Source organism: Phodopus roborovskii, unplaced genomic scaffold, assembly GCF_943737965.1.
Source record: "Phodopus roborovskii unplaced genomic scaffold, PHOROB, whole genome shotgun sequence".
Taxonomy (NCBI): domain Eukaryota; kingdom Metazoa; phylum Chordata; class Mammalia; order Rodentia; family Cricetidae; genus Phodopus; species Phodopus roborovskii.
Genome location: NW_026126459.1, coordinates 20,796,768 through 20,820,315, shown reverse-complemented (window position 1 = coordinate 20,820,315; position 23,548 = coordinate 20,796,768). Strand labels below are relative to the sequence as shown.

At 44.8% G+C, this 23,548-nt stretch overlaps 1 protein-coding gene across 5 annotated transcripts in view; it reads right to left on the bottom strand.

Annotated features, from left to right (window-relative positions):
• Positions 1-273: 273 nt before the first annotated feature.
• Pced1b (PC-esterase domain containing 1B) overlaps positions 274-23,548 on the bottom strand; it is a 126,053-nt gene continuing 102,778 nt past the window's right edge. The window contains exons 4-5 of one of the 5 annotated variants that reach the window (XM_051189754.1): positions 21,674-21,818; positions 274-1,905 (exon numbers count right to left, since the gene is read on the bottom strand). In XM_051189754.1, the coding sequence (XP_051045711.1) occupies positions 543-1,847 (1,305 nt within the window). In that variant the 5' untranslated portion in view covers positions 1,848-1,905; positions 21,674-21,818 and the 3' untranslated portion in view covers positions 274-542. Of the gene's footprint in view, positions 1,906-8,243; positions 8,809-20,290; positions 20,760-21,673; positions 22,057-23,548 lie in introns of those variants that run through there. The other 4 variants (XM_051189756.1, XM_051189757.1, XM_051189755.1 and 1 more) reach the window with 4 other exon arrangements.

The window sequence follows — 23,548 nt, the reverse complement described above, 5'->3', positions numbered from 1 at the left end:
GTTCTAAAATTCAACAGTTCTTTGAGAAAACTGGATCACCAAAAGTTCCATTTCTGCCACTTCCTTGTGAGAACTCTGTTCCATTCACAGGAACTCTCAGAATTCCTTTAAACTGTTTTGAATAGTTTACTACGCTGTTGTCAAAACCACTTATTTAGTATTTAGTATATACAGTCTTATCTCGAAGCGCTAATGGTGTACCTGCAAGGAGAGGCTGCCATTAGACACACACAAACACAAGTACACAAGCACACACAAAACAGGCAGAACCGCTTTTGGAAACAATTTCTGTATTTCAATTTTATTTTTACAAAAAGGCAACAAGAATAGCGAGGGGGAGGTAGTAAGAAGGCTTGCTTGGTCACTCAGGGGAAGAGACCTCCTCAGGCAGCAGGAATGGGCCAGTTTACTCTTCTTTGTTTCTAACAGCCAACAAAGTTCAAGACAGGACTAGCTGGGCTTAAGTTAGCAAGGTCAGTGTGTGTGGACAGTGACAATGAACGACATCACATGGCCCTATCCAGAGGTAAAGGGATTTAAGACTATTGAGGCCTTGACTCTAGGCAGGGTGGGGCATGTCTTTGTGGTCGCCTGGGCCTCTCTCTCCAGGGCGTATAGGGGGCATGAGTGAAATGCCTTGGGAAACCCCTATGCACTACAGGTGCATGGCGCTGGTAACAGGGTGGGCGGAAGTTGTGAACGGGTGGTTGCTGGGGATAAAAACTAAAGTCACCCTCGAAGTTATATCCTGTGTGGGTAGGTGGGGGGCCATCGGGATGAATATAGAATTCATCTGACTGGAAAATATGGTCTGAAGAAAAATAGGTATCTTGTGGATATAGTGGCAATGGGGGTATTGCCTGAGGCGGGGGTAGGGGACATGCTAGTAGGGGTGGGGGCCTTAAGGGCAAGCCAGGAGGTGGGAATAGGGGGCGTGGCCTAGGAAGAGGCATGGGTGAAGACTGAGGAAAGGCCTGAGGACCTCTATTGGCCTGGGGCTGCCATTCCTCTACCAGGCCTGGACTTTCCCATGTCACAGGATCAGGCTCCCACGGAGGGTCTCGGTGGGGCAACTCCACCCCCCAGGCATCGGCCATGTGGGCCAGCAGCAGGTAGGAGAGTCTACGGTGTGCATGCTCATTCCAGTGCACCCCATCTCCCTGCAGGTGCTTCTTGGCTTGACGGAAGTGGAAATTTAAGTCCAGCACATCAAAGCAGCGCTTTGTTGCTTCGGCATGGCTGTAGAAGTTGGCTTGGCTCACTCTTTTTTTCAGGGTGGCTACAGAGATCCGGTACTGGCCCTTACACTTCTGCGGGAGGAAGGCTGCCTTGATCTTGTCACCCAAAGGCATGGCTGTGTTCCACACTAGCAGGCATGACTTGGGCAGTACCTGGTCCATGCGCCCAAACAGGTTCTCCAGGTTCTGCCTGTAGCTACTCAAGGAATTCCGCCCATACCTGGAGACATCCCAGAGGCAAGAGTTCATAATGATCACATCTGGAGCATGCGTGCCAGACTGCAGCTCCTCTAGGACTGTCTCCATGTACTCCGAATAGACGCGCGTGAGGAAATAGAAGCGCACCAGATGATGGTCGGAGCAGAACTCGCGCACCTCGCGATAGTCAGTACGGTTGTGAAGGGTATCCAGCTCGCCTCCCTTCATCAGCTGGTCTTTTTCAAAGGTCAACTCCCCCTTGGTTCTGAGCTGCTTGTGGGTGAGCAGGCAATCCTTCTGCAGCAGCAGCACCAGGTCCTTGTACACCGCCCTATGCACAGAGTCCCCAAGGACGACCACATACTTGTTGTGGAGAAGCTGCTGAACTTCTGAGGCCAACAGGCGAACCATGATGCCCAGCGTGGTGCCTCTTAGCTCCCTCTTTTGCACAAGCTGGGTTTGGGGATTGCTAGAACAGAGAAGAGAGAGCTGGGAGAGACTCACCCTTAGGCAGCAAGCCCAAGAAAGATAGGGGAAACAGTTTGGGGAGCTGCTGCCTGAGGGTGTAGGCCCCGAAAAATTCACATTGCTGCCGGCTCCAGAAGGCTGGACCTGAGGGCTGGGGAGGGGCAGAAACTCTCCTTTAGTTGGCTGAAGTTTAGGCCTGAAATTTGCTATCAATGATTGGGCCTTATCTTACGTTTGCTCTGTACATGTACTTCCCTGTTACTTCCAACAATTGCCTTTTCTTGATGCCCAAACCATCTTTAATATGTTAAAAACCCAGCCACCGGGCTGGGGAGATGGTTGAGTGGGTCAAGGCACTTACAGAGGACCTATGCTTAAAATCCCCAGAAAGAGAAGCAGACCCCAGAGGCTTGACCGGCAGCTAGCCTAGCCAAAACAGCTTTAGGTTTAGTCAGAGAACTGTCTCTCAAAAAATAAGGTGGGCAGTTGTGCCTGCCGATGGCTGCATTTAATCCCAGCATTTGGGAGGCAGAGACAGAACTCCGGGAGTTCAAAAGGCTAGCTGTGACTAGTGAGTTCCAGACAGCCAATGCTACATAGGGAAAGCTTACCTCAACAAATAAACAGATAAGTGTGTGTGGGAGGGGTAGAGAATGACAAGAAGGGAAGATATGCCTCAGATTCAGAAAGACAAACATTACATGTTGCCTTTAAAAAAGAGGAAGGCACGCATCACTGATCTGGGTCTCCACACTTGAGTGGGGTTGTGGACACGTGTGTTCATATACCCCACCCACAAATGCCACCCACACACGTTAAAAAGGAAAAAAGAAAAAAGAAGAAGAAATAAAAAGGGTTCTGGGGAGAGAGGCCTTAATGGTGCAAAGCTCTCACTCCTCTGCATCTACAAGCACCGGAAAACTCCCAATGACTTACATTGTTTCACTGTACTTCCAGGCCTCTCTTTGCATGTAAATACCAAAACTGTTTTTCAATGCTCCTGTCTGGGCTGTCTCTTAGTTAATTTGCATGCCCCCAGGGGATGAGCTAAGAAGTAGAGAAAAGGCTTTGCCTTTCCAAACACTTTGGATGAAATGGGGACAGAAACTGAGCTCATTTCAAAACCTTAAATTAAAGCCTGGTCTACAGAGTGAGTTCCAGGTCAGCCACGGTTGTGTTGTGGGACTCTGTCTCAAAACACACAAAGTTAGTCTCACATTTCAATACTGCCACCAAACTCCAATCAGGCAAAGGAAGAGAAGCCACTTTAGTTAACTGAAAGCCCTTGAAATCCACCACGGATTTAAGAGCTATAAGGTAATATACACTGTTAACATGGATGGATAAGTGGCTTTAAATTGTAAATCAGTTTTTGGTTTTTTTTTTTTTTTTTTTTTTTTTTTTTTTTTTTTGAGACAGGGTTTCTTTTCTCTGCATAGCCCTGGCTGTCCTGGAACTCTGCTGTGATTAAAGGCATTCACACCCCCACCAGGTAAATCATTCAATGCTGGCCTCAAAACACCGGATCATCCCATCTTAGCCTGAGTACTGGTGCTACAAGCATGTAACATACATTGTGGAAACTTTTTTTTTTTTTGGAAAATGGGGTCACACTATGTAGCCCTGACTGTCCTAGAATTCATTATGTAGGCCAAGCTGCCTTGAAGAACTCAGAGATCTTTCTGCCTCTGCTTCCCAGAGTGCTGGAATTAAAGGAATGGGCCCAGCTAACAAATTAAAATGTTAAGATTTTACACATGGTTTTAAGTGATCACAAGCACAAATTATGAAAATAGGGAGAATTGGGTTTTCACAGAACAGTTAAAAAAGACTGACCTATCTTCCCCCATTTTTACTATTGCTCTCAGAATATAAATTTTACAGGGAGTGGCAGCATACCTTTAATCCATCACTTAGGGGAGAGGCAGGTGGATGCCTATGAATTAAAGAGGCCAGCCAAGGCTACACAGTGAGACCCTATCTCAACAAAACCAAAAAGGGGGAAAAAAGGGGGGGGTTAATAATAATAGCTCACCAATGTGGTGCAACAAAATAACGCATTAAGTAAAGCATAACACACAAAGCTGGAGATGTGGCTCAGCTAAGCGCACACAGAGAGACAGGAGTTGCACTCCCATCCCCACAAAACCAGGGAGTGGTGGCACAAACTGTAATCTCAGCACATGGGAGGCAGAGGTAGGAAGATCAGGGTCATGTATGGTTTTAGTGAGTTTAAAGCCATCTCAAAAAGACAGGGGAAGGGTGGGGGAGAGAGAATGTGAGTTAAACATGGCTTGGTAGCGTAGTACTATAATGCTAGAATTTGGGAGGCAGAGGCAGAAGAATTGCCACAAATTCTAGGCCAGTCTGGTCTACATAGTAAGACCCTGTTTCAAAATATCACAGATAGATAGATAGATAGATAGAAAGATAGATATAGAAGGAGGGGGAAGGGAGAGCCTCACTGATAACTGTCATAAGTCAGGTGTGGTGGTGCACGCCGGTAATACCATACAGCATGATGGAAAAGAGGGTCAGGGGTTCAATACCTGCCTGGGACAAAAACAAGAAAAATGTACTAGAGAATACTGCTTTGGATCTACAATACTGGGGCCGGATACAGGCTCTGCTTGCCAGCTCTTTGTCTGCAGCTAAGTTACTTAGCCTCTCTGTGAAACAGGACGACAGTACTCATGTCAATTTGATGTGGGGATTGAATGTAGAGATATTAGATATTCTGTTTATTCTCATATGTGGGCAGGCACTCACAGGGGCCAGTAGAGAGTCACATTCCCTGCTGCAGGAGCTCAGGGCAATTGTGAGCAGTCCAATGTGGAGTTAAGAGCCAACCCTCCAGCCCAAATGTAAAGCACTTAGAACACCTGCCATGCTGTTAAGTACTAGTATGAGGTGGTGATTCTCAGTGAGCAAGTACAGAAACCAGATTAACTATCTGCAAAGGGGAAGAAAACTGTTCCGTCATTGGGGTTCCACAAAAACCAAAGGAGACAACAATAAAGCTGGATGTTTATAAAACAACTCTTGGACACCACTTTAAGGTGACCTACTGAAGAGATCTCCCTGTTCCTTTTATAAAGAAGGTCATAGGAATGATGGAGCTGAGATCTACTCATTTTATTCATAGGCAACTATCTACTATGCTACCCAGGGTGAATGGTTTTGTGTGCTTTGGTGCAGGGGTGGAGAGAATGAATGTACAGCATTTTATTAAGAGAGAGACACAAATATTAATCAAGGCATTACCATAACCCAGTAAAACAAAATGCTGCAGACTGGGGCTTCTCTGTGGTTAGGTGTGGTTCCCAGTATTCTTAACCAGGAAACTTGGACCACATGCTGTCCTCCCTCCCCCAAGTCAAGCAAAACTGTCTGCAAGAATTCTCTATTGTCCTTCAGGGGAAGGTGCAGATAGCATCAAGGAGAAAGGGAGGGAAAGAACATTCCAGTAAGCAACTGAAACCAAACAAGAAAGGGGGTGGGGGACATAACAACCAGATGGACAAAGTCAGACACCCTCTGCCAGGTCTCCCACGGGAAAGGATGGGCTGTGCTGAGATACCACCCAACACATGACAAAACCTAAATGACACTTCTAGTGCACCCAGAGAACAAGTTAGAAAACTGAATCAGACATTTACCAAAGTGTAACGTCCAGTTTCAGGCTGTTTATTTATAAAAGCCTAAACAAAAAGGGATTTGACTATAACCAGGTTAGAGCAATTTGCTAAACTCTCTTATTCATTTCGGAATCTATTTTCTGAACTCATTTAATTAGGAGGAAACGCAGTGGGTCAGCTGTTGTGCTCCAAAACTAGGTACAAAAGAGCAGTCTCAGGGGTGTGGTGGTAAACACCTATAATCCCAGCACATGGCGCCAATGCAGGGGTTGCTCAAAAGGAAAACTTTAAATGAGATGCTTTCTTCCCTCCAGGGAGAGATAAGAAAAGGCTGCCAAGGACAGATAAGAGGATGACCCAGCTTGAAGGATGTGTACAGAAGTAGCCAAGGCTGTCTAAGGAGTCAGGGTGGAGGCAGTGGGGTACAAGGCCTACAATGCCACTCTTAAAAAGTTTCATGATTACCCAAATCTGTTTCCCTGCAAGATCTGGGCCTCTAAAGTTGTGGGAGAAATATGCACTAATGGCTACCACTATTAAAACAAACAAACAAATGAAAAACCAAGCTACTTTCAAGCAATTTGCTTGTATTTCTGTTTGGAGATAATTAATTTTTCAGTAGCTTCACAAGGCATGAATTATAAATCTGAGTCTTTATAGCTAAATTCAACCAAACCCAGAGCATTTATTTTTCATTAATCAATGTTTTGCAGTAATTAGGTTAGTTTTTGGAAGAGTGACAATGAACTAGGCCAGATGCTCTGGAGATGGGACAGAGATGTCTTAAAGCATAAGATAGACCTGGCAATTAGGATGCTGCTTGGGTCTCTAGCAGGAAAAATGTTTAACAAATTTAATAGTTTCATGCATCTGACTAAATGCCCACTAGAACATTACACTGGAACTCTAAGTAACTCCTTTCTCTTTAAAGACATTTTTGGGGAATCTACCTACCTACCTACCTATCTATCTATTTTTAAAAATTTTTAACTTTATCTTATGTGCATTGACGTGAAGGTGTCAGATCCCCTGGAACTGGAGTTATAGACAGTTGTAAACTGCCATGTGGGTGCAGGGAATTGAACCAAGGTCCTCTGTAAGTGCAGCCAGTGCTCTTAAAGACTAAGCCATCTCTCCAGCCCCCTCCCCACCTTTTGTGGAGACAAGGTTGTACTATGTAGCCTGGCAGTTAGTATGTAGATCAGGCTGGCCTTGAACATAAAGACCTGCCTGCCTCTGCATCCTGATTATCCTAATTATTTTTGACTTTTCCAAGTTTAAGGCAATGCAAGCACAGACAGGAAAATAATTATTTCTCAGGTTTTGACTTTATGTTTTGTCAATTGTTAAATTTTCTAATTTAACAACTATAGCTCCAGAGTGGCCTACAGGGCCTACCTAATAACCACTGGCTACTACTCATAGATTCTGGAGGAGGGACGGTCACTGGATTCTGAACTCTGGACTGGGAACTCACCACAGACTTTAGATTTGGGGCAAGTAAGCTAATATCTACACTATACAAAGAGGTGGGAGAAGCAATATTTTAAAATGGCTTTAGTGTCACATCAAATATATAAAGGTGGTAGGTGTGGCAACAAAGAAACCTTGCCAGGTAGCCACCGTGGTGGCTTGAGTCTCACCTCCCAGGCCAGGTGGCATCACCTGCTTAATATGCCTCAGCCCTGTGGTCTAATTAGTAAAAATGTAGTTTCCAGTGTGTATCAGGGCCTTGACAGAGACCACTCTGTGTATTTAACTTGGTTAACATCTGTGACATAAATGAAGCTTGAGCCACAGTAACACCCAGCCTTCAAAGTGGGTTCCCAGTGACTACAAACCCTGCTTAGGCAGGAGTTGAGGGGGATACACTGGAAGCATGGATGTGCCACCACCCCGCCCCACAGACACTGAATGTTGTAATTTGGCACAAGTATCAATGAAAGAATTTCAACACAGTGAATCTGAAGTCACAAGCTTAAAAACTCTTAAAGCATCATGTTTCCCCACATTAATAGTCTAATACATATCTTAAGGGCTATGGAAAGAAATGCAAGGAGTAAATTTAAGGATAAGGTGGAAGTCTCTAATATTTGCTATGCAGACACCTTTTTAGAGGAAAAAGATAACCTCTGGACCATTTCTTTTTTTGTGGGGGCGGGGATGGGAGGCTTTTAGAGACAGGCTTTCTCTGCATAGCTCTGGTTGTTCTTGAACTCACTCAGTAGTTCAGGCTGGCCTCGAACTCAAGGAGATTTGCCTGCCTCTGTCTCCCAAACTCTTGGATTAAAGTTGTGCGCCAACACCGCCAGGTTCTCATTTGGATCTTTTAAACAAAAGTTTGATTTCATACAGCTTTGCAAATCTTTAGTATTACCACCGCCAGTCGTTATTTTAACTGCCCCTATAATCTAATTGGGCAAGGGAAAAGTCCTCAGTTGGTGACCAGGCTTTCATCTCCAAGAAACAGTACCATTCTTGTCTCAGGCTGGAGAACCTTCAGTTTGCCCCAGTGAGGATAAGAGACCCAGCGACTCAAAGGCCTAGTCACGCCTGCAGGACACCAGACCCACCTTTAAGCTCCAGTACAGTAAACTGGCCCCACTCGGGTTCTAGAGTAAACATCCCGAGGACCCCCAACTCCCTGAGTCCCTCGACCCCGGGGTCCCCCTTTCCACCGAGTGCAAAGGCAAACACGTACCTCCTTCTGGGGCAGGCCAACAGCCAAGTCGCGCCGGGAGTGTTCTACATCCTCAAGGTATCTCCCCAGAGTGGACTAACCCTGCAGTCTGCATTTCTGTCACTAGTCCTAAGGTTAGCTCCCACCCTCCTAATTTCTCACTGCTTTCAAAAAAAAAAAAAAAAAAAAAAAAAAAAAAGGTAACTTTGTTGGCTCCACCTCCAGGTCTGTCCTACTGCCTGGTCTTCAAGGCCACATTTTTAAAGCGCTGTTTGCACAGCCTGTGTCCCGTCCTCTCCTCCCACTCACTCCTCTGACTTTAACTTGGCTTCCAATCGCATCAAACCCGAAGACATTTGTCAGTAAATCACCACTGACTACTTGGCGTCCTTTCAAAGGCCGATTCTTGACCTTCCCAGCAGCTGGTGACCGCACTTCTGCAGCTCCCTCCGGAGTCCCTGTCACTGGCACTGCTGGGCCCTGTCTTGCCCTAGATCCTAGGCGATGCTTGTTTCTCGTTCTCTCCCAGGAGTTCCCTCAAAGTTGGTCTTTCTCAAGACTCTCTCACCAGTTCTCCAGTCTCCTTCCACTTTGGTTTCTGTCACTCTCAAGCTTTCGAGCAGACCCTATTCTGTCCCGGATAGCTCTGGCTTCCGTTCGTTTTTCCGAGCCTGATTTTAAATGGCTACTCTTCCCTAGACCCTGGAGGAGGAAGACAAAGGACCACCCATCACCTTATCAATACTATTTGTATGCAGATGACTCAGAATTGAGGCAATAAAGCCAGCAGGCTGGGTGGGAGGGCCCGGGATTCGGCCCTGGGGTAAGATCCAGCTGGAGATCCCCTCCAGATCTGCACTCTCCCAGCTTCAGGCATCGTAGCCTGAAGGGGACCGGAGCCTAGTAAGTTACTAGCGATTTCTTAACAGTTGATGGCTAGCAAGATGCTGTCACATTATAAACTAGCCCCTACTCTACCCCCAAGGGTCTCCTCAGCTCCAGGCATTCAGGTGGGTAAAGTTCTTTAGTGGGGGAAGGGAGGAATAACAATAGCCTTCCAAATTCTCCAGGGTTCTTTATCCTCTCGCCAAATTGTGACAACTCCTAAGACAATTCCCTCCTGACCTTTGGACAGTCTTCCTCAAGGTAAAATACTGGTTGTGGCCTGGAATGATGGCAGCCTGTTTTAAGTGTGTTCAGAACTTCAATTCTGGATGGAAATATATAACTGGGTGGAAATAAATTCTATCCAATAAAGCTGGGCCAAGTCATTTTTATTTTTCATAAATGGCTGTTTCCACTCTTCTTAGAACATCAAAATCCTTAAAATGATAAACTGAATGTAGCTCAACTCCACCATTACTGTTTGTTTTTCTTGAGTAGGGGACTGCTGGGAATCCAACCCAAGGTCTGATGTGTGCATTTGCATTATATTTATATAGCAAATTGTATTTCAATGTTAATCACATATGGGGTATATGGATTTTACATTCCATTGTTATATATGTAAGGTAGATAGAGACACATGAATATTGAAAATATACTTTAGGATTTCATAACGTTTTCAGAAGTTGAGCAGTGTTCAGTTTTACTTCTGTTTTTTAGCTTAGTATGCACGGTAAATATTTTTTCACACCCCCCCACCGTGTGTGTGTGTGTGTGTGTGTGTGTGTGTGTGTGTGTGTGTGTGTTATGTGATCTGGAGTGTAAGGAGCAAGTAATCAGACAGGCAGAAGCCTGGATGGAAGGGAATTAGGAAAGTGAACACAGGCTGACTACTAGAGATAAGAATGAATGAGAGTGTGCATGTGTGGCAGAGTGTGGTAATATGTTCACTTTCCTAATCTCCTTCCAGCCAGGCTTCTGCCTGTCTGGTTACACGCTCCTTGTAAGGAGCAAATACCAGATATTTATTTATTTATTTATTGGGACAGGGTTTCTCTATATAATAACTCTGGCTGTTCTAAAACTCACTCTATAGACCTCAAACTGGCCTCAAACTCACAGAGATCCACTTGTCTCTGCCTCCCTCTGTGATGGGATTAAAGGCATGCACCATCACCACCCGCCTAACATAGGATGTTTCTTAAAATCTACACACAGATTGGAAGTCAATTTCCTCAGAGATTCTTCCCTTGAGCCTCAGACAGGCCTCACCTTCCTGGTGTGCCCTCACCTTCCTGGTGTGCTCTACTTGCAGTGGACATTCAAGGAGCACTTACTCTGCTGGCTGGCCTGTTCAATTGTCACAGCCCAGTCTTTAGTTTCCTCTACTTACAGGGAAATCAAAAGAGGCAGGCAGAAGAGGTTATGCAAAATCTCCCAAGGTTGCTCAGCTAGCAAAAGCTGGTATTGATAGCAACTTCTGATGGATTAGATAAACTTGGGGTGTAGGTTTTCTTTCTTTGGGTAGAAATATGGTTTCAGAACTCAAGCTTTCAACTCCAGCTATAAATACTTGCTGAAATAAAAAGAAGGAAGTAAAATTATCTAGAAAGAAAAATTTGCATGTTGCTTCCTCCTTGCTATTCTCTGCTGGAAAAAGCTATTTTGTATACAACTTTACATTTTCCACAAGGAAACAAAACAGGCATGGAGTCTATTTGATTCCATTTCCCCCACCAAGGATATTAGCTAGCTTTATTACTAAATATTGTTATTGTTATTATTAGCAGTGAATTGAAGTATTTGACCAATTGTTTCACAACACCAGTTGGGTAATATTACTTAGGTTTCTCTGGCGATATTTAAGTGTTTTACTTGCTTATCTATGTGTTTGTCTTTAAAAAAACTTACTAAATAGGTATTTTTCATTTTATTCATTTACACATTCAAAAATCAAGGTTGAAGATGGAACGAACGAGCTCCCAGCAGTCGCCTCTTGCTTATGAAAAGCAGGCCTGTGATGCCGTCTTTGTGGTCAACCACAGCAGACAAGACTGCACAGACCATCAGTAGGCACTGCACATCCTCTTTTCCTCAACATTGAATTGGCCGTTTCCTTGCACCTTTTTTGTTTGTTTAAAAAGAAATTTAATTGTTTACCAGTCTAGACCACATAGTGCCCTTTTGGTGCCATCAAGTCCAGTGGCTGGAGTCCCCCATCCGCCCACCTGCCCAGTGACTTCAGTGAGGAATCTGAGAGAAGTTGGTCAGAAAATTTAAATTTATATTTAAAAGAAAATGATGTCTTAAGATCATTCTTAGCTACACAGGGAGTAGGAGGACAGCTTGGGCTACAAGAGACCCATTAGCAAAACAAACAAACAAACAAAAAACAAAAGGAAAGAAAAAAAAACAAGCTTACTTACTCATTGAAATCCCTGGTGATTTTGTGTGTGTGTGTGTGTGTGTGTGTGAGTGAATTTTTTTTCTTCTTCTTTTTAGATCTCTTCCCTAGATAGAATCCTTTCCTGGCTGCAGATCAGAATAGCCCAGACTCCATCTTCATGGCTAATGAGTTCAATGCTGGGTGCTGCAACCTTCACAAGCCAGTGTCTGGGGAGGTGATGCCATTTCCGGTGGCCTCTGGGACAAAGGACCAGATACAGTGTTTGCTATCTTGTTTTAGGAAGAATAATGACCGAAGCTTAAGACTGTGTCATTAATGTAGATGAAACATGAAGCGGGAATTTGGCTCTGAATTTGTTTTCACTTTGCCTTTCTCAGAAATTTGAATGCAACTATATCTTGACCCTTCCGGTTTTTAACGTTTCGGGTCCTCGGCTTTTATTATTCAGGTGTGGTGAACACAATGCAGAAAGCATTATAAGTGGGGAAGAGGAAGTGGAGAAAGAGATTTGGGGGGATGGTAAGAGATTTCTCCCTTTCCTTTCTCATATTCAGTAGCCATGGTCCTTTCTGTCTCTGTCTCTGTGTGTTGATCTGCTTCAGACAGCCTTGTTGTGGGAGGACAGACCCTCCACAGCTAGGAGTGGGAATATGCGCCCAAGGCTGCCCAGAACTAGCCAGCCCTGTGACTGCAGCACCAGGTAAATGAGGTAAAGGTCAGAGCCAGCACCAGTCTCTTCTCCTCCTCCTCCCAGACTCCCACTGGAAACTGTCAACTGGCTAGAGAGGAAGAGGGCCTGTGATTCAACAGATAAGCACTGGCCTTGGGTTCTGGTTGGAACGATCTCATTTGGGGGAGGGACTCTCATCTCTTCTACAAATACCAAGATGAAAGGAGGAAATGAATCAGAAAAGGCTAGGAGGAGGAGCTTAAAAAATCCCCCTCCCTCCCCCAAAATAATGACCTTTTAGAAGGTGCTTTAAGTACTGCAGAGTGAAACATTAGATTAAGACTACTGTGTGTGTGTGTGTGTGTGTGTGTGTGTGTGTGTGTAAAACTCAGGCCTGCCATCTACTTTTGAGCTACAGCCCCAGCTTCCAACTTTCGTTACAATAAACAGTATAAAGTAAGGAACAACATACACCCTGCAATGAGCCAAGTGTAGTGGCACGTGTTTGCAGCCCCAGCACTCAGAGGCAGGAGGACTGCTACAAACTCCCAGGCCAGACTAGGCTATGGAGTGAGAACCTGTCTCAAGCGCAAACAACAAAAGATCCCAGGACAATCCTGAAGTCCACACCCTATAGGCGTTTGTTTGGGGTTTTCTTTTCTCACTGTTAGAGGTAAGCTGGTTTACAAAGTGACTTCATTGCTGTTTCCTAAAAAAATATTTTATGTTCACTATCCCACATGTGCCTTAACATTTAATCACATAAATTGGTGTGATTTAATCACATAAATCTTCATTGGTCTCATCTTGTCTAAATTTTTTTTTGTCTAAATTTTTTTTTTCATTTTGGCCAAATTGTTTTCTAGGTTTTAATTGTAAGGATTCAGGCATTATGCTGGCCTGCCCGTCACCTGACAGAATGCACTCAGGCAGTACTCTGGTCAGCCCAGGGTTCCATGACTACTAGTCTCCACGCAGGTGCAGAGGACCCCTTTAAAAGAAAGACCCCGCCCACTTACGATGTCTTTAGCGGTCTCTTTCCCTCTCTCCTTGCTGTTCCCCTCGGGCAGACAGGACTTTTTCTGTCTCCTTCTCTTCTGTTCTCTATCTCTTTACCTCTTTTCTCTTTCCTTCCCCCTCCCTCCTATTTCTAATAAAACTTCTCACTTAAGCTCTGTCTGCCTGGCATGTTTGTGTCTGGCTGGTCAACCTCGCCTGCCATGGAATATGCCAAGGTCCCCCACGCTCACTGTTCTAACACTAATGAATCTTAATACAATCAGTACAGTGTCTCCGGGCAGGACTTTGGTCTAGAACCCAACTGATAACTTGGCTGTTTTAAAATTCAGAACAGTGTATTATGTGACTTGAGGGTCTCTGCTCTGACCTGGGTTCTTTCTGTACATGAGTTTTAAACGGTTCAAGGCCTGAGCTTCAGCAGGTCTATGCACTGTGAGAAGCAGCTTGGGGAGGCTTCCAGGTTTTCTGTAATCACCTGGAGCCCAGAGAACAGAAAAGTAGCCGTAAATGCACATGGTAATCATGATTATACAATTTATATTTAAAGTAAGGTTGCTGGAGAGCAGCGACCGATGTTCTTGCTTCCAGCTTCTATTATGACCCATTTCAACAGCCTCCATTGCCGATCTGGCTCCATCGAACGCTTCTGAGCCCAGGGAACTTTTTTACTTACTCACCCCTAAAAGGCACTTCCTCGCACCGCTCTCCCTTCATGACTAAAGCAGGCTCTTGTCACCTTCACTTTGCAGATGGTGAAACTGAGACTCTGCAAAAACTTATATGCCTTGTCACCTTGATGGAGCAAGACAGACATTTTAGAGTCAGTCCTTCCAACTGCACAGTTATCGTCCTTGCTGCCAGGCGGGGTGCACTGCCAGTGTTAACCATGTTTAAATTATGTTGTTTAGTTTTAGAAAGGGTACAAGAGGGCTGGGGGTGTGGCTCCTGTGCCCTAGGTCCTGTTTCCCACAGAGACTGACCGGGCTTGGAATCCCAGCAATAGGAAGGTTCAGGCAAGAGGAATCCAGGGTCATCCTTGACTGTGTAGGGAGTTTGAAGTGAGCCCAAGCTACATGAGACTCTGCAGTGAATCTCTATGTTCCCAAATCCCAAAGAAGCAAGGCTACTTATTCTACCAGAAACACTCTCTGAAAATGTTCCGTAGCTGAAGGGATTCCATATAGCAACGGTTACCGTGCTGACAGGAGACTCTGGGCCACCAATAAAGTCAGGGTTGCATGCAGAGACAATGTTTTCCTGAGAGGTCTTAGACCGCTATGCCAAAGACAGTAAACAAACTGTGCTTACACACAGCTAAAATGACCTAGTACCTTGAGTTGTATATGTAAAACCTCACTCTCATTCCTAAATCTGAACAGTAACATACACTTCACAATTTCGTTTAGGAAAGGAAATTCTCTACCCTTTAAGCCTTCTTTTAAATTATTCTCTTGGAGCAATGTAGAAAGCCACAGATTGTATACAACGTCACTGTAAAGGCAATAAAGGTGCTGGAGATGTGCTGGGTCGGTAAAGCGCCTGCTGTGCAAACATGAGGACTTGAGATCAGCCGGCAGCACTGGGCCTGGTGGTGCAGGAAGGTCAGCCAGCAGAATAGAGCCAAGGAAAACAAAATACCCACCACTGACCCTTAGATTCCACACTTGTGCACACACACTCAGACGTGAACATACATACAGATGACTACAATGAAACAAGAAGGGTGGACTGGAGAGTTGACTCAGTGGTTGAGGGCACTTGTTGCTCTTTCAGAGACCTGGGTTTGATTCCAAGCACCCACATGTTGGCTGACAATACTCCAGATCCAAAAGTTTGACACGTTTTTCTGATCTTCAAGGATACCAGGTATGCATGTGGCATATATATATATATATACATGCAAGCAAATCTGCTCATATAAATAAAGCAGTAAAATAAAATTAACAAAACCATAGAGTGACTCCTTTGAGAAGTCTGTACCCACACTTGGGTATACCTTATCCTTAACCTGAGCATCCCTTTGCATTAGCTCTGTGCTAAGATCCATGTTAAAAATGTCTTTTGCCAGATGGTGGTGTCCGCCTTTAATCAGGAGGCAGAGGTAGGCAGATCTCTGTGAGTTAGAGGCCAGCATGGTCTACAGAGTGAGTTCTAGATTCCACAGCTACACAGAGAAACTCTGTCTCGGAAAACAAGCAAAATATCTTTTATTTCAACTCTACTTCATGCCATCTTGTCTTGAAAGTCTTTTCTATGACAAAGTGAAAAAATCCTGGGTTTGCCCCCAAGGGTCACTGGAACTTGCCAGGATGCAGCACATGACTGTCCTGCCACCACTGTACACTCCTCTCCTTTCCTAAAGATCTAATGCCACTGCTTACTAAGACAATTGTCTGGGTGATAGACGAGGGCCAAACTGAACAGATGTTAAACTGCAAAATTCCTTTGGTAAACTAATCATTCAGGCCGGATGGTGGTGGTGCACATTTTATCCCAGCACCCAGGTGGCAGAGGCAGGTGGGTCTCTATGAGTTGCGAGGTCAGCCTGGTCTACAAAGTGAGTTCCAAGACAGCCAGAGCTGCACAGAGAAACCCTGTCTTGGCTCAAGAAACCAACCACATAACCATCCAACCAACCAAACAAACAAACAAAACATAATAAACTATTCTTCAGATAGTTCCAAATGTTCAAATAATTGAAATGATATTAAAAACTAGCCAAACAAACAAAAAATCTAACCTATTACTGGATGACAATATTGTTCAGGGGTAGAGCCATTCAGACAAGTGGCAACAGCCGTGAATAAGATGCAGACAAAGCTCTCCTGTGGAGATGCAACCCTGTGACTGAAATTTAATGCTCACAGCTATTCACATCCTCTGGTGGTGTGGATGGAGGGCAAGGCTATGATGTCGTGCAATAAGTGAACTTGAGATCGTTTGGCTATGGGGCCAATAGACTGTTAAACCTGATGGAGTCATATATGGTTCCATGATCTTGGTGGTCAATGAATCCCTCTGAGTCTACTTTTTCATTTGTAAAAGGGTGGCAAATAACCACTATGTGAGTGTAAGCACTGGATGAAAAAAAGAAATCTGGACAGTGTGTCCATAGGGGTATATAATAAAAGATCTCTACACTGTTCATGAACGCTCATCTCTTCACACTTCCTTTGAGTCAATAAGTTGCTACCATAGGCCTCTATGCTTATGGAACGACCCAGGAGATGGAAGATGGAACAAAGAAGTCGGGGAAACTCCCTAGGGCCAAGTCCTTGCCTTGGTAAAGGAGCAGAATATCACACGTGTATCAGGGATTGGCCTAGGATAGGAACACATCTGGGTCACCAGAAATAAGGGGACTGGAAGGTGGTATTAGAAGAGGCAAGAGACAGAGGGTGGAGTACACTCCAGGATGGGGAGAGACAGGTTGTACTTGCCAAGAAACAAGAGACCCTTCAGTAAGGCTGCTGGCTGAGTTCTTTGGTTTTACTCTGGTCTGTCTCAGCAAGGTAGGTGTGGTTATAGAGTAGGCAAAGTTAGGGTTAACCAAGACTGGGGCCTGCTCTTCTTTTTGAGACAGGGTCTTACTATGTATCCCTGGCTGACCTGGAATTCCCTTTGTAGACCAGGCTGGTCTTGAACTCACTGTATGCCCCTGCCTCTGCCTCCTGAGAGTTGCAATTAAAGGAGTAAATTCCCACATCCAGCCATTTGTGAGTTTTTTTTTTTTAATTGTTTATTTTGAGACAAAGTCTCATTATGTAGCTCTGTCTTGCCATATTCCATATATAGATCAGGCTGGCATCAGATTTTTGGAGACTCCCCTAACTTTGCTGGGATTTTAAAGGATTATTAGTATTATTTTATGTGTATGTATATGGATATTTGCACATGAGTGCAGCTACCTACAGAATCCAAAAGAGGCTATCAGATCCCCTGGAGCTGGAGTTGCAGGTGGTTGGGAGCTGTCAGCTCAGGTTTTCTGCCACAGCAGTATGCACTCTTAACTTTCCAGCTGATGGGCTCTGCCTTTTGGTTCCATTAATGTAGACTGATGTTACAAATTCATACTTTACTTAGAGTCATGGTTAACTTGAATCCTAGCACAGAAAACCAATTAATTACATTAATTAATTAATATCTTTAATTACATAGCGGAGCATATTTTAATGTGAAGGCAAAAATAATGTGCTTTTCTCCCTCCTTATTGGTGGTGTTAGATATTGAGTCTACAGCCTCACAGATGTTTGGCAAATGTTCTGCACCCAGCCCATTAATGTTTCTTCAATATCAACAACCCTTTATTTATTCCAGCCAGGGAATAATCTAAGCCTATCTATTTCACCCATGTTCTCTATTTGAAGAAGCAGTCATTTCCCCCCCCCCCCCCAGGAATGGAGTGCAATGAGTGGCCAGAATTCAGCCCATTCAATATTTACATATAGATGCATTTACTTCAGCTAACAGGGGTTTGCATTCAAACCTGTGCTTGGCTACCTTTAAGTGATGGCCAAATTTAACAAATGAAAACCTTGTTTTTTCTTTGTATGAATATAATAACCTACATGGTTTGGTGATTTCTCTTCAAAGAATTTGAAATTTGTACTTTTAAGTACATATAAATAATCAAACATCTGTAACCTCAGCATTGAGAAGCTGAGGCAGGAGGATTAATGAAAGTTTGAGGCCAGCCTGGTCTATATAATGAGTTTCAGGCTGGCCAAATCTTCATGTTTAGACTCTGCCTCACAAAACAAAAAGTACATCTGAATAACGAGTAATTTGTCTCCTCTAGTAGTATATGAAGAATTAAGAAGGGTTGGGGCTGTAGCTCAGTTGTAAAATGTTTGCCTAGCATGACTGAGGCCCTGGGTTCTGTCTTCAGTAATGCACTTCCTTTAAATTTAAACCTAACCTGGTAGTGCACTAGGTCTGCAATTCCAGAACATGGAGGGAAGAGGAGAGAGGATCACCAGGAGTTTGAGGCTAGCCTGGGCTACATAGTGAGTGAGACCCTTTCTTAAAAAACCAAAACAGTAAGTAACAAAAGAATGTTGCGAGGACTGGAAAGAGATGGCTCAGTGGTTAAGCCTGTGCACTGCTCTTAGGATCAGAGTGGTTCTCAGTAGGTGGCTCACAATTCCAACTCCTAGGGAATCCTATGTCTCTGGCTGTTGTGCACATGCACTCACATGCACACTTAAGAGTGCACTCCTGTGAGCAGGTGTGAGCACACATGCGTGCGCACACACAACAACAACAACAAAGTACTTTTTTTATTTTTGGCTTTTGAGACAGGGTTTCACGTGGTAGCCTTGACTGTCCTAGAACTCATTCTGTAGACTAGGCTGGCCTTGAACCCAGAGATCTGCCTGTCTCTGCCTTCTGGGTCTACCACCACCACCTAGCAAATAATCTTTCTTGGAAAACAGAAGACTTTGGAAACCAGGTGTGGTGTTCAACACCAGCAATCCTAGTACTTGGAGACTGAGACCAAAAGATCTTGAGTTCTAACCCAGTTTGCACTACACAGTAAGAACCTTGTCGATATGTAAATAAGTCAGATTTTGAGATCTGAATTAAACCTCTCACGAGTCCAGGTTAGTAACAACTAAATTTAGTGCTAAATCAGTGTATGCCAATTTCTCTTTGGTTGTTGCTAAGTAGGGACTTAGGAGGTCTAGGAATGGATGAAATGAGAGACCCAAGATCCTACTCCTAGGAAATACCCTGAGTCTGTCTATAGTTGTCTTGAAATCTTTGTTATATGCAAAGTCTGTATTCTGCTCCAGCATGACTTCCTGGGTTTTGTAGGCTGGGACAGTCAGAAGGGTCTCAAGACCTTATCTCCAGAGTCATGTGACTCTGGATGCTTGACTCCTGTGGACCCATTTCCAGTGTCAAATAGGAAGTGGTGTGTGTGTGTGTGTGTGTGTGTGTGTGTGTGTAGAGGTGTAGCCATCTTGGCTCAGTTTGCCTACTGAGCAGTCCTGGCAGATATCCCAAGTTCTATAGTAAACAAAGTTATTAGAACAATCAGTCAAGCGTGGTGTGCCAGCCACTGATGCCCAGAATGTTTTTAACTGATATTTTGAGAAAGGACATGCCATTCCTGTTGGCCATGACCCACCTTTTAGAGCATAGGATCCTCTTGCCTTGGTATTGCACAAACCATCCTCTGCCCTCAAGTCTCCAGCAAAATGTGACTTCTGCAATCTGGACCTAGTAATCTCTTTCTTTGATGGCTCAGGCCCCTTCTGCCTCTGGCCTCTGGCCTCTGGCTCTAGAACACTGGGAGTGAAGCTTCCAAACAATGTATGTATATCCATGCCTTAATCATATATAAAATAATACTTTAAATAATTAGCCACATTGGGCATTGGTTGTGCACACCTTAAACCCAGCACTTGGGAGGCAGAGGCAGGTGGATTTCAGTGAGTTTGAGGCTAGCCTGGTCTACAGAGTAAGGTCAAAGACAACCAGGACTGTTACACAGAGAAACCCTCCAAAACAACAACAAAATACCGCTTCATCCTTAGATCTAAAGGGGACCCAGGCAGTGGAAGTCAACGGAGAACATTCCTTTACTTTCACATTCATAATTTTGAACTTTAAACTTTTCTCTTAAAAATAAATGACTTTCTATTTTCATTTCCAACTTGTCCTACTGACAATTTTAAAAGTCTGGATATTGCCAGACAGTGGTGGCGCAAGCCTTTTATCCCAGCTTGGGAGGCAGAGGCAGGGTATGTTTGTGAGTTTCAGGATGGCCAAGGCTGACATGGAGAAATCCTGTCTAAAAAAAAAAAAAAAAAAAAAAAAAAAAACCCAAACCCAAACCAAACCAACAAACCAACCAAACAAACAAACAAACAAACAAACAAACAAACAAAAAAACCCAAAAAACCCCACAATATAAGCCTGGATATTAAAAAAAAAAATATGTTGAAGTGGCACCATTAATTAACTCTAATAATGGCAATTTCTCCCAAAACCAAAATGCTAAGCCTTAATTTACTGATCTCACACAATGGGATCACTGATAGAATAATTTTCAAAATTACTGAAATCTGGTAACTCTACCTTTCTATAGTGAGGGCTCCAGCATTTTCAAATGCTATTCAGGAAGGAGATAGCTTGGTGTTCTTTGGTGCGTGTCATTCTTCCTTTCTTCTACTAGATAAACATCCCTCCGGGGACTCTCCTGGCACAGTGCTTGGTACCAGTGTTTTAAAACACATGACAAAAACAGCGAAGGACAAAGAAATGTTTCTTGTAAACTCTGTGACTCTACCAGGATCTGATTTAAAACACATTCTGAGTGAATGATCTTATTTTCTGGTTCTGAGGCCCTGGTCAGAAATCTCCAGCTCCTCCCAGCTAACAGCAGAGGCAGAGATCTGTGACAAACTCCCCTGGCCAGTCCTTCCTGATGGCCACAACTTCTACCTTAGTTCACACCAGGAATCGCTCTGCACCTGACTCCCCCTCCTTCTCAGCCCTTAAGCTCCAGTCTGTGTTCTGAGATGCACATCTGTCCATTTCAGTGCCCTTCACAGACTGACAGTGCACCTGAAGGCATCAGACTATTAGCAACCAGGGAGCGGCCCCTCACCCTCAGAGGAGCCTGCAGGCCTCAGCCCTCACAGAAGACCTCGCTATTTTAGGCCGCAATAGTAACTCTCAATATTCTAGATTCAGTGCCTTCTTTATAGAATCAACAACTGCAGCTGCCATTTCCTGAGAACCTCTTTTACACACAGACATCTTACCTTTAGTGCCACCTACAGACTAGGAAGGAGTGTCCATGGAGGAAAGTACCTCTCAGAGGGTTGCTGTGTGCCTCACATTGTCCTGCCCGGCCAACCCTGGCACTTAGCAGGAAACTGAGCCCACACCTATTCCATGCCCAGAGGGTGACCTCTACAAAAGCTGGGACACTGCAGCCACGACAAGAGGCGGTTTTGACTTTGGATTTGGAGAGGAACAGAGGCTGCCACCAGTGATACTGGTATGTCACCGCCAGCATGTCTAGGAGCAGTGGGTTTAGAAATTCATGAAAGAATGGTAGACTCACAGAGTCAGGATCTTGGGAAAACTTAAGACCTCATTCATTTAAGGCTTTCTTATGATTACATTCCTGGGGGAACCCTACAAAACCCCGGGGGCCTGGAGAGCCATGTTAGCCAGCAAAATCTGAAGGAGAAATTGTCGTCTGCAGAGCCTGATTGACCACAGACTGATATTTTAGGAGGAAGTAGGCTCCGAAAACCCTGCAACCCTGGGCCGCTACGATGTTTGTTAACGAAAATGAGAGCAGGCGCCAATTATTGCTCTGAATGGCAAGAGGCACCGCGTATTTTGTGTGAGTTTCAGAGTGGGTATTACAGACCCGAGCCACGCTTTGCCGGTGGGGGCTGTGTCTGCTGTGTGTGTGTGTGTGTTGGGGGATGGGTGCATACTTACATGTCTGCACGAGGGAGATCCTATTGTCCAGTGCCTCCATCGCTGGGCGCCGAGAAGGAAAGAGGAAGGAAGAAGACAAGAGGAGAAAAAGGTGATGAGGAGCTCCACTTCGCTGCTTCATCCTCGTTGCCGAGTCATCCCTGCCCTGTGGAGAGTCAGCACTTCCTTCAGTGGCAGTGGGTGGTGCAACCCCTGGGGTGCTCCAGGGCAGTGGCTGGGGCTTCCTCTTTGGTGGGGTTCATAAGGTGCAAACTTGGCTCTTCTCTGGGCCACACGATGAACCCAGAGGCCAGCTCCCCACTTCACCTCAATCAAGCCAAGGGGCAAACCATGCTAAATCAGGTCAGAACCCGAGCTGTCCCACACATCTGGACTAGAGACCTAAACTAACTCAGCCCTGCCTATCACCTTCTGGTCAAGGCCTCTTTCTTTTCTAGGGAACTTGACCATGGGATTCATTGGGCTCCTCTGACCGCCAGGGGTTGCCCACTCCTGTCCTAATGAGAGGCCAGAGCTGTCAGTCTGTCTGTTGACAGCAGTCAAAGCCTGGCAGAGACCTCTAACACCGATGCCAGTAAAGTTGGCTCCCTGCCTTCAGGATGAGTCTGTGGAGTCCCTGGTCATTGGGGTGAGCAGACTCTGGGTAAACCATCTAGTGTCCCTTTCTGTAGTTTGGGGACATTGGGGCAGCACCCTGTCTGCACCAGGTCTGTTTCCCCATTTCTTTTCCAGTGCACGAGGCCAGGGCTTTAAACACCTACTGTTTTTATTTCTTTTGTTTTGTTTGATTTTTGAGACACTGTAGCCCTGGTTTGTCTGGAACTCACTCTATAGACCAGAATGGCCTCAAACTCAGAGATCCTCCTGCTTCTGCCTCCTGAAAATTAAAGGCTTGTGCCACTGTGCCTAATCTCTTTCCCTTTGTTAAAAGGGGTGGTGGTGGAGGCAGGAGCTGGTGAGATGGCTCCGTGGTTGAGAACACCTTTTGTTCCTGCAGAGAATCCAGGTTCCATTTCCCAGCACCCACTCGTCAGCTCTCAGCCATCCATAACTCTAGTTTTAGGGGATCTAATGTCCTCTCTTTACCTCCACTGGTACCAGGCACACAGTTGGTACACCGGCATACAGGTGAGCAAAACACTCATACACATAAAATAAATTTTAAAAAATGTAAAAAGTCTATTTGTTTTCTCTCTCTTTCTTTGTGTGTGTGTGTGTGTGTGTGTGTGTGTGTGTGTGTGTGTGTGCGCGCACTCACGGAGGTCAGGGGAAAACTTGTTGGACTTAATTTTCTCTTTCCACATGTACATTCTGGGGATCAACCTCGGTCAAATCAGGTTTGGCAGCAAATGCCTTTGCCCATTGAGCCATCTAGGTGGTTCCCAAAGCTTACAATATTTATTCTACTGGGGTATGCTTTCCATGCACTGTGGAGATGAAAACAAGAGGACCATGAGTTCAAGGCTAGTCTGGGATATATATAATGAGCATCTATCTTCTCTTCTTGTTATTATTATTATTATTATTATTGGTTTTTCAAGACAGTTTCTTTGTGTAACCCTGATTGTCCTGGAACTCATTCCATAGACCAAGCTGGCCTTGAACTAATGAGATCTTCCTGTCTCTGCCTCCTGAGTGCTGGGGTTAAAGGTATGCACTACCACCACCCATCAAGCTGCTGTCTTAAAACATCAACAAGCTAAAACCTGATTTTCTTTCCTCTTCAGACAATGTCATAGGGTCCTATACAGAAGTCCCTCCATAGCCAAACCTTGAACTCCTGATCCTCCTGCTTTTGCTCTTTTGAGAGACAATGGCTCAGGTAGCTGTTGGCCTAGAACTCCTGACCCCCTTGCTTCCATGCATCGGGATTAT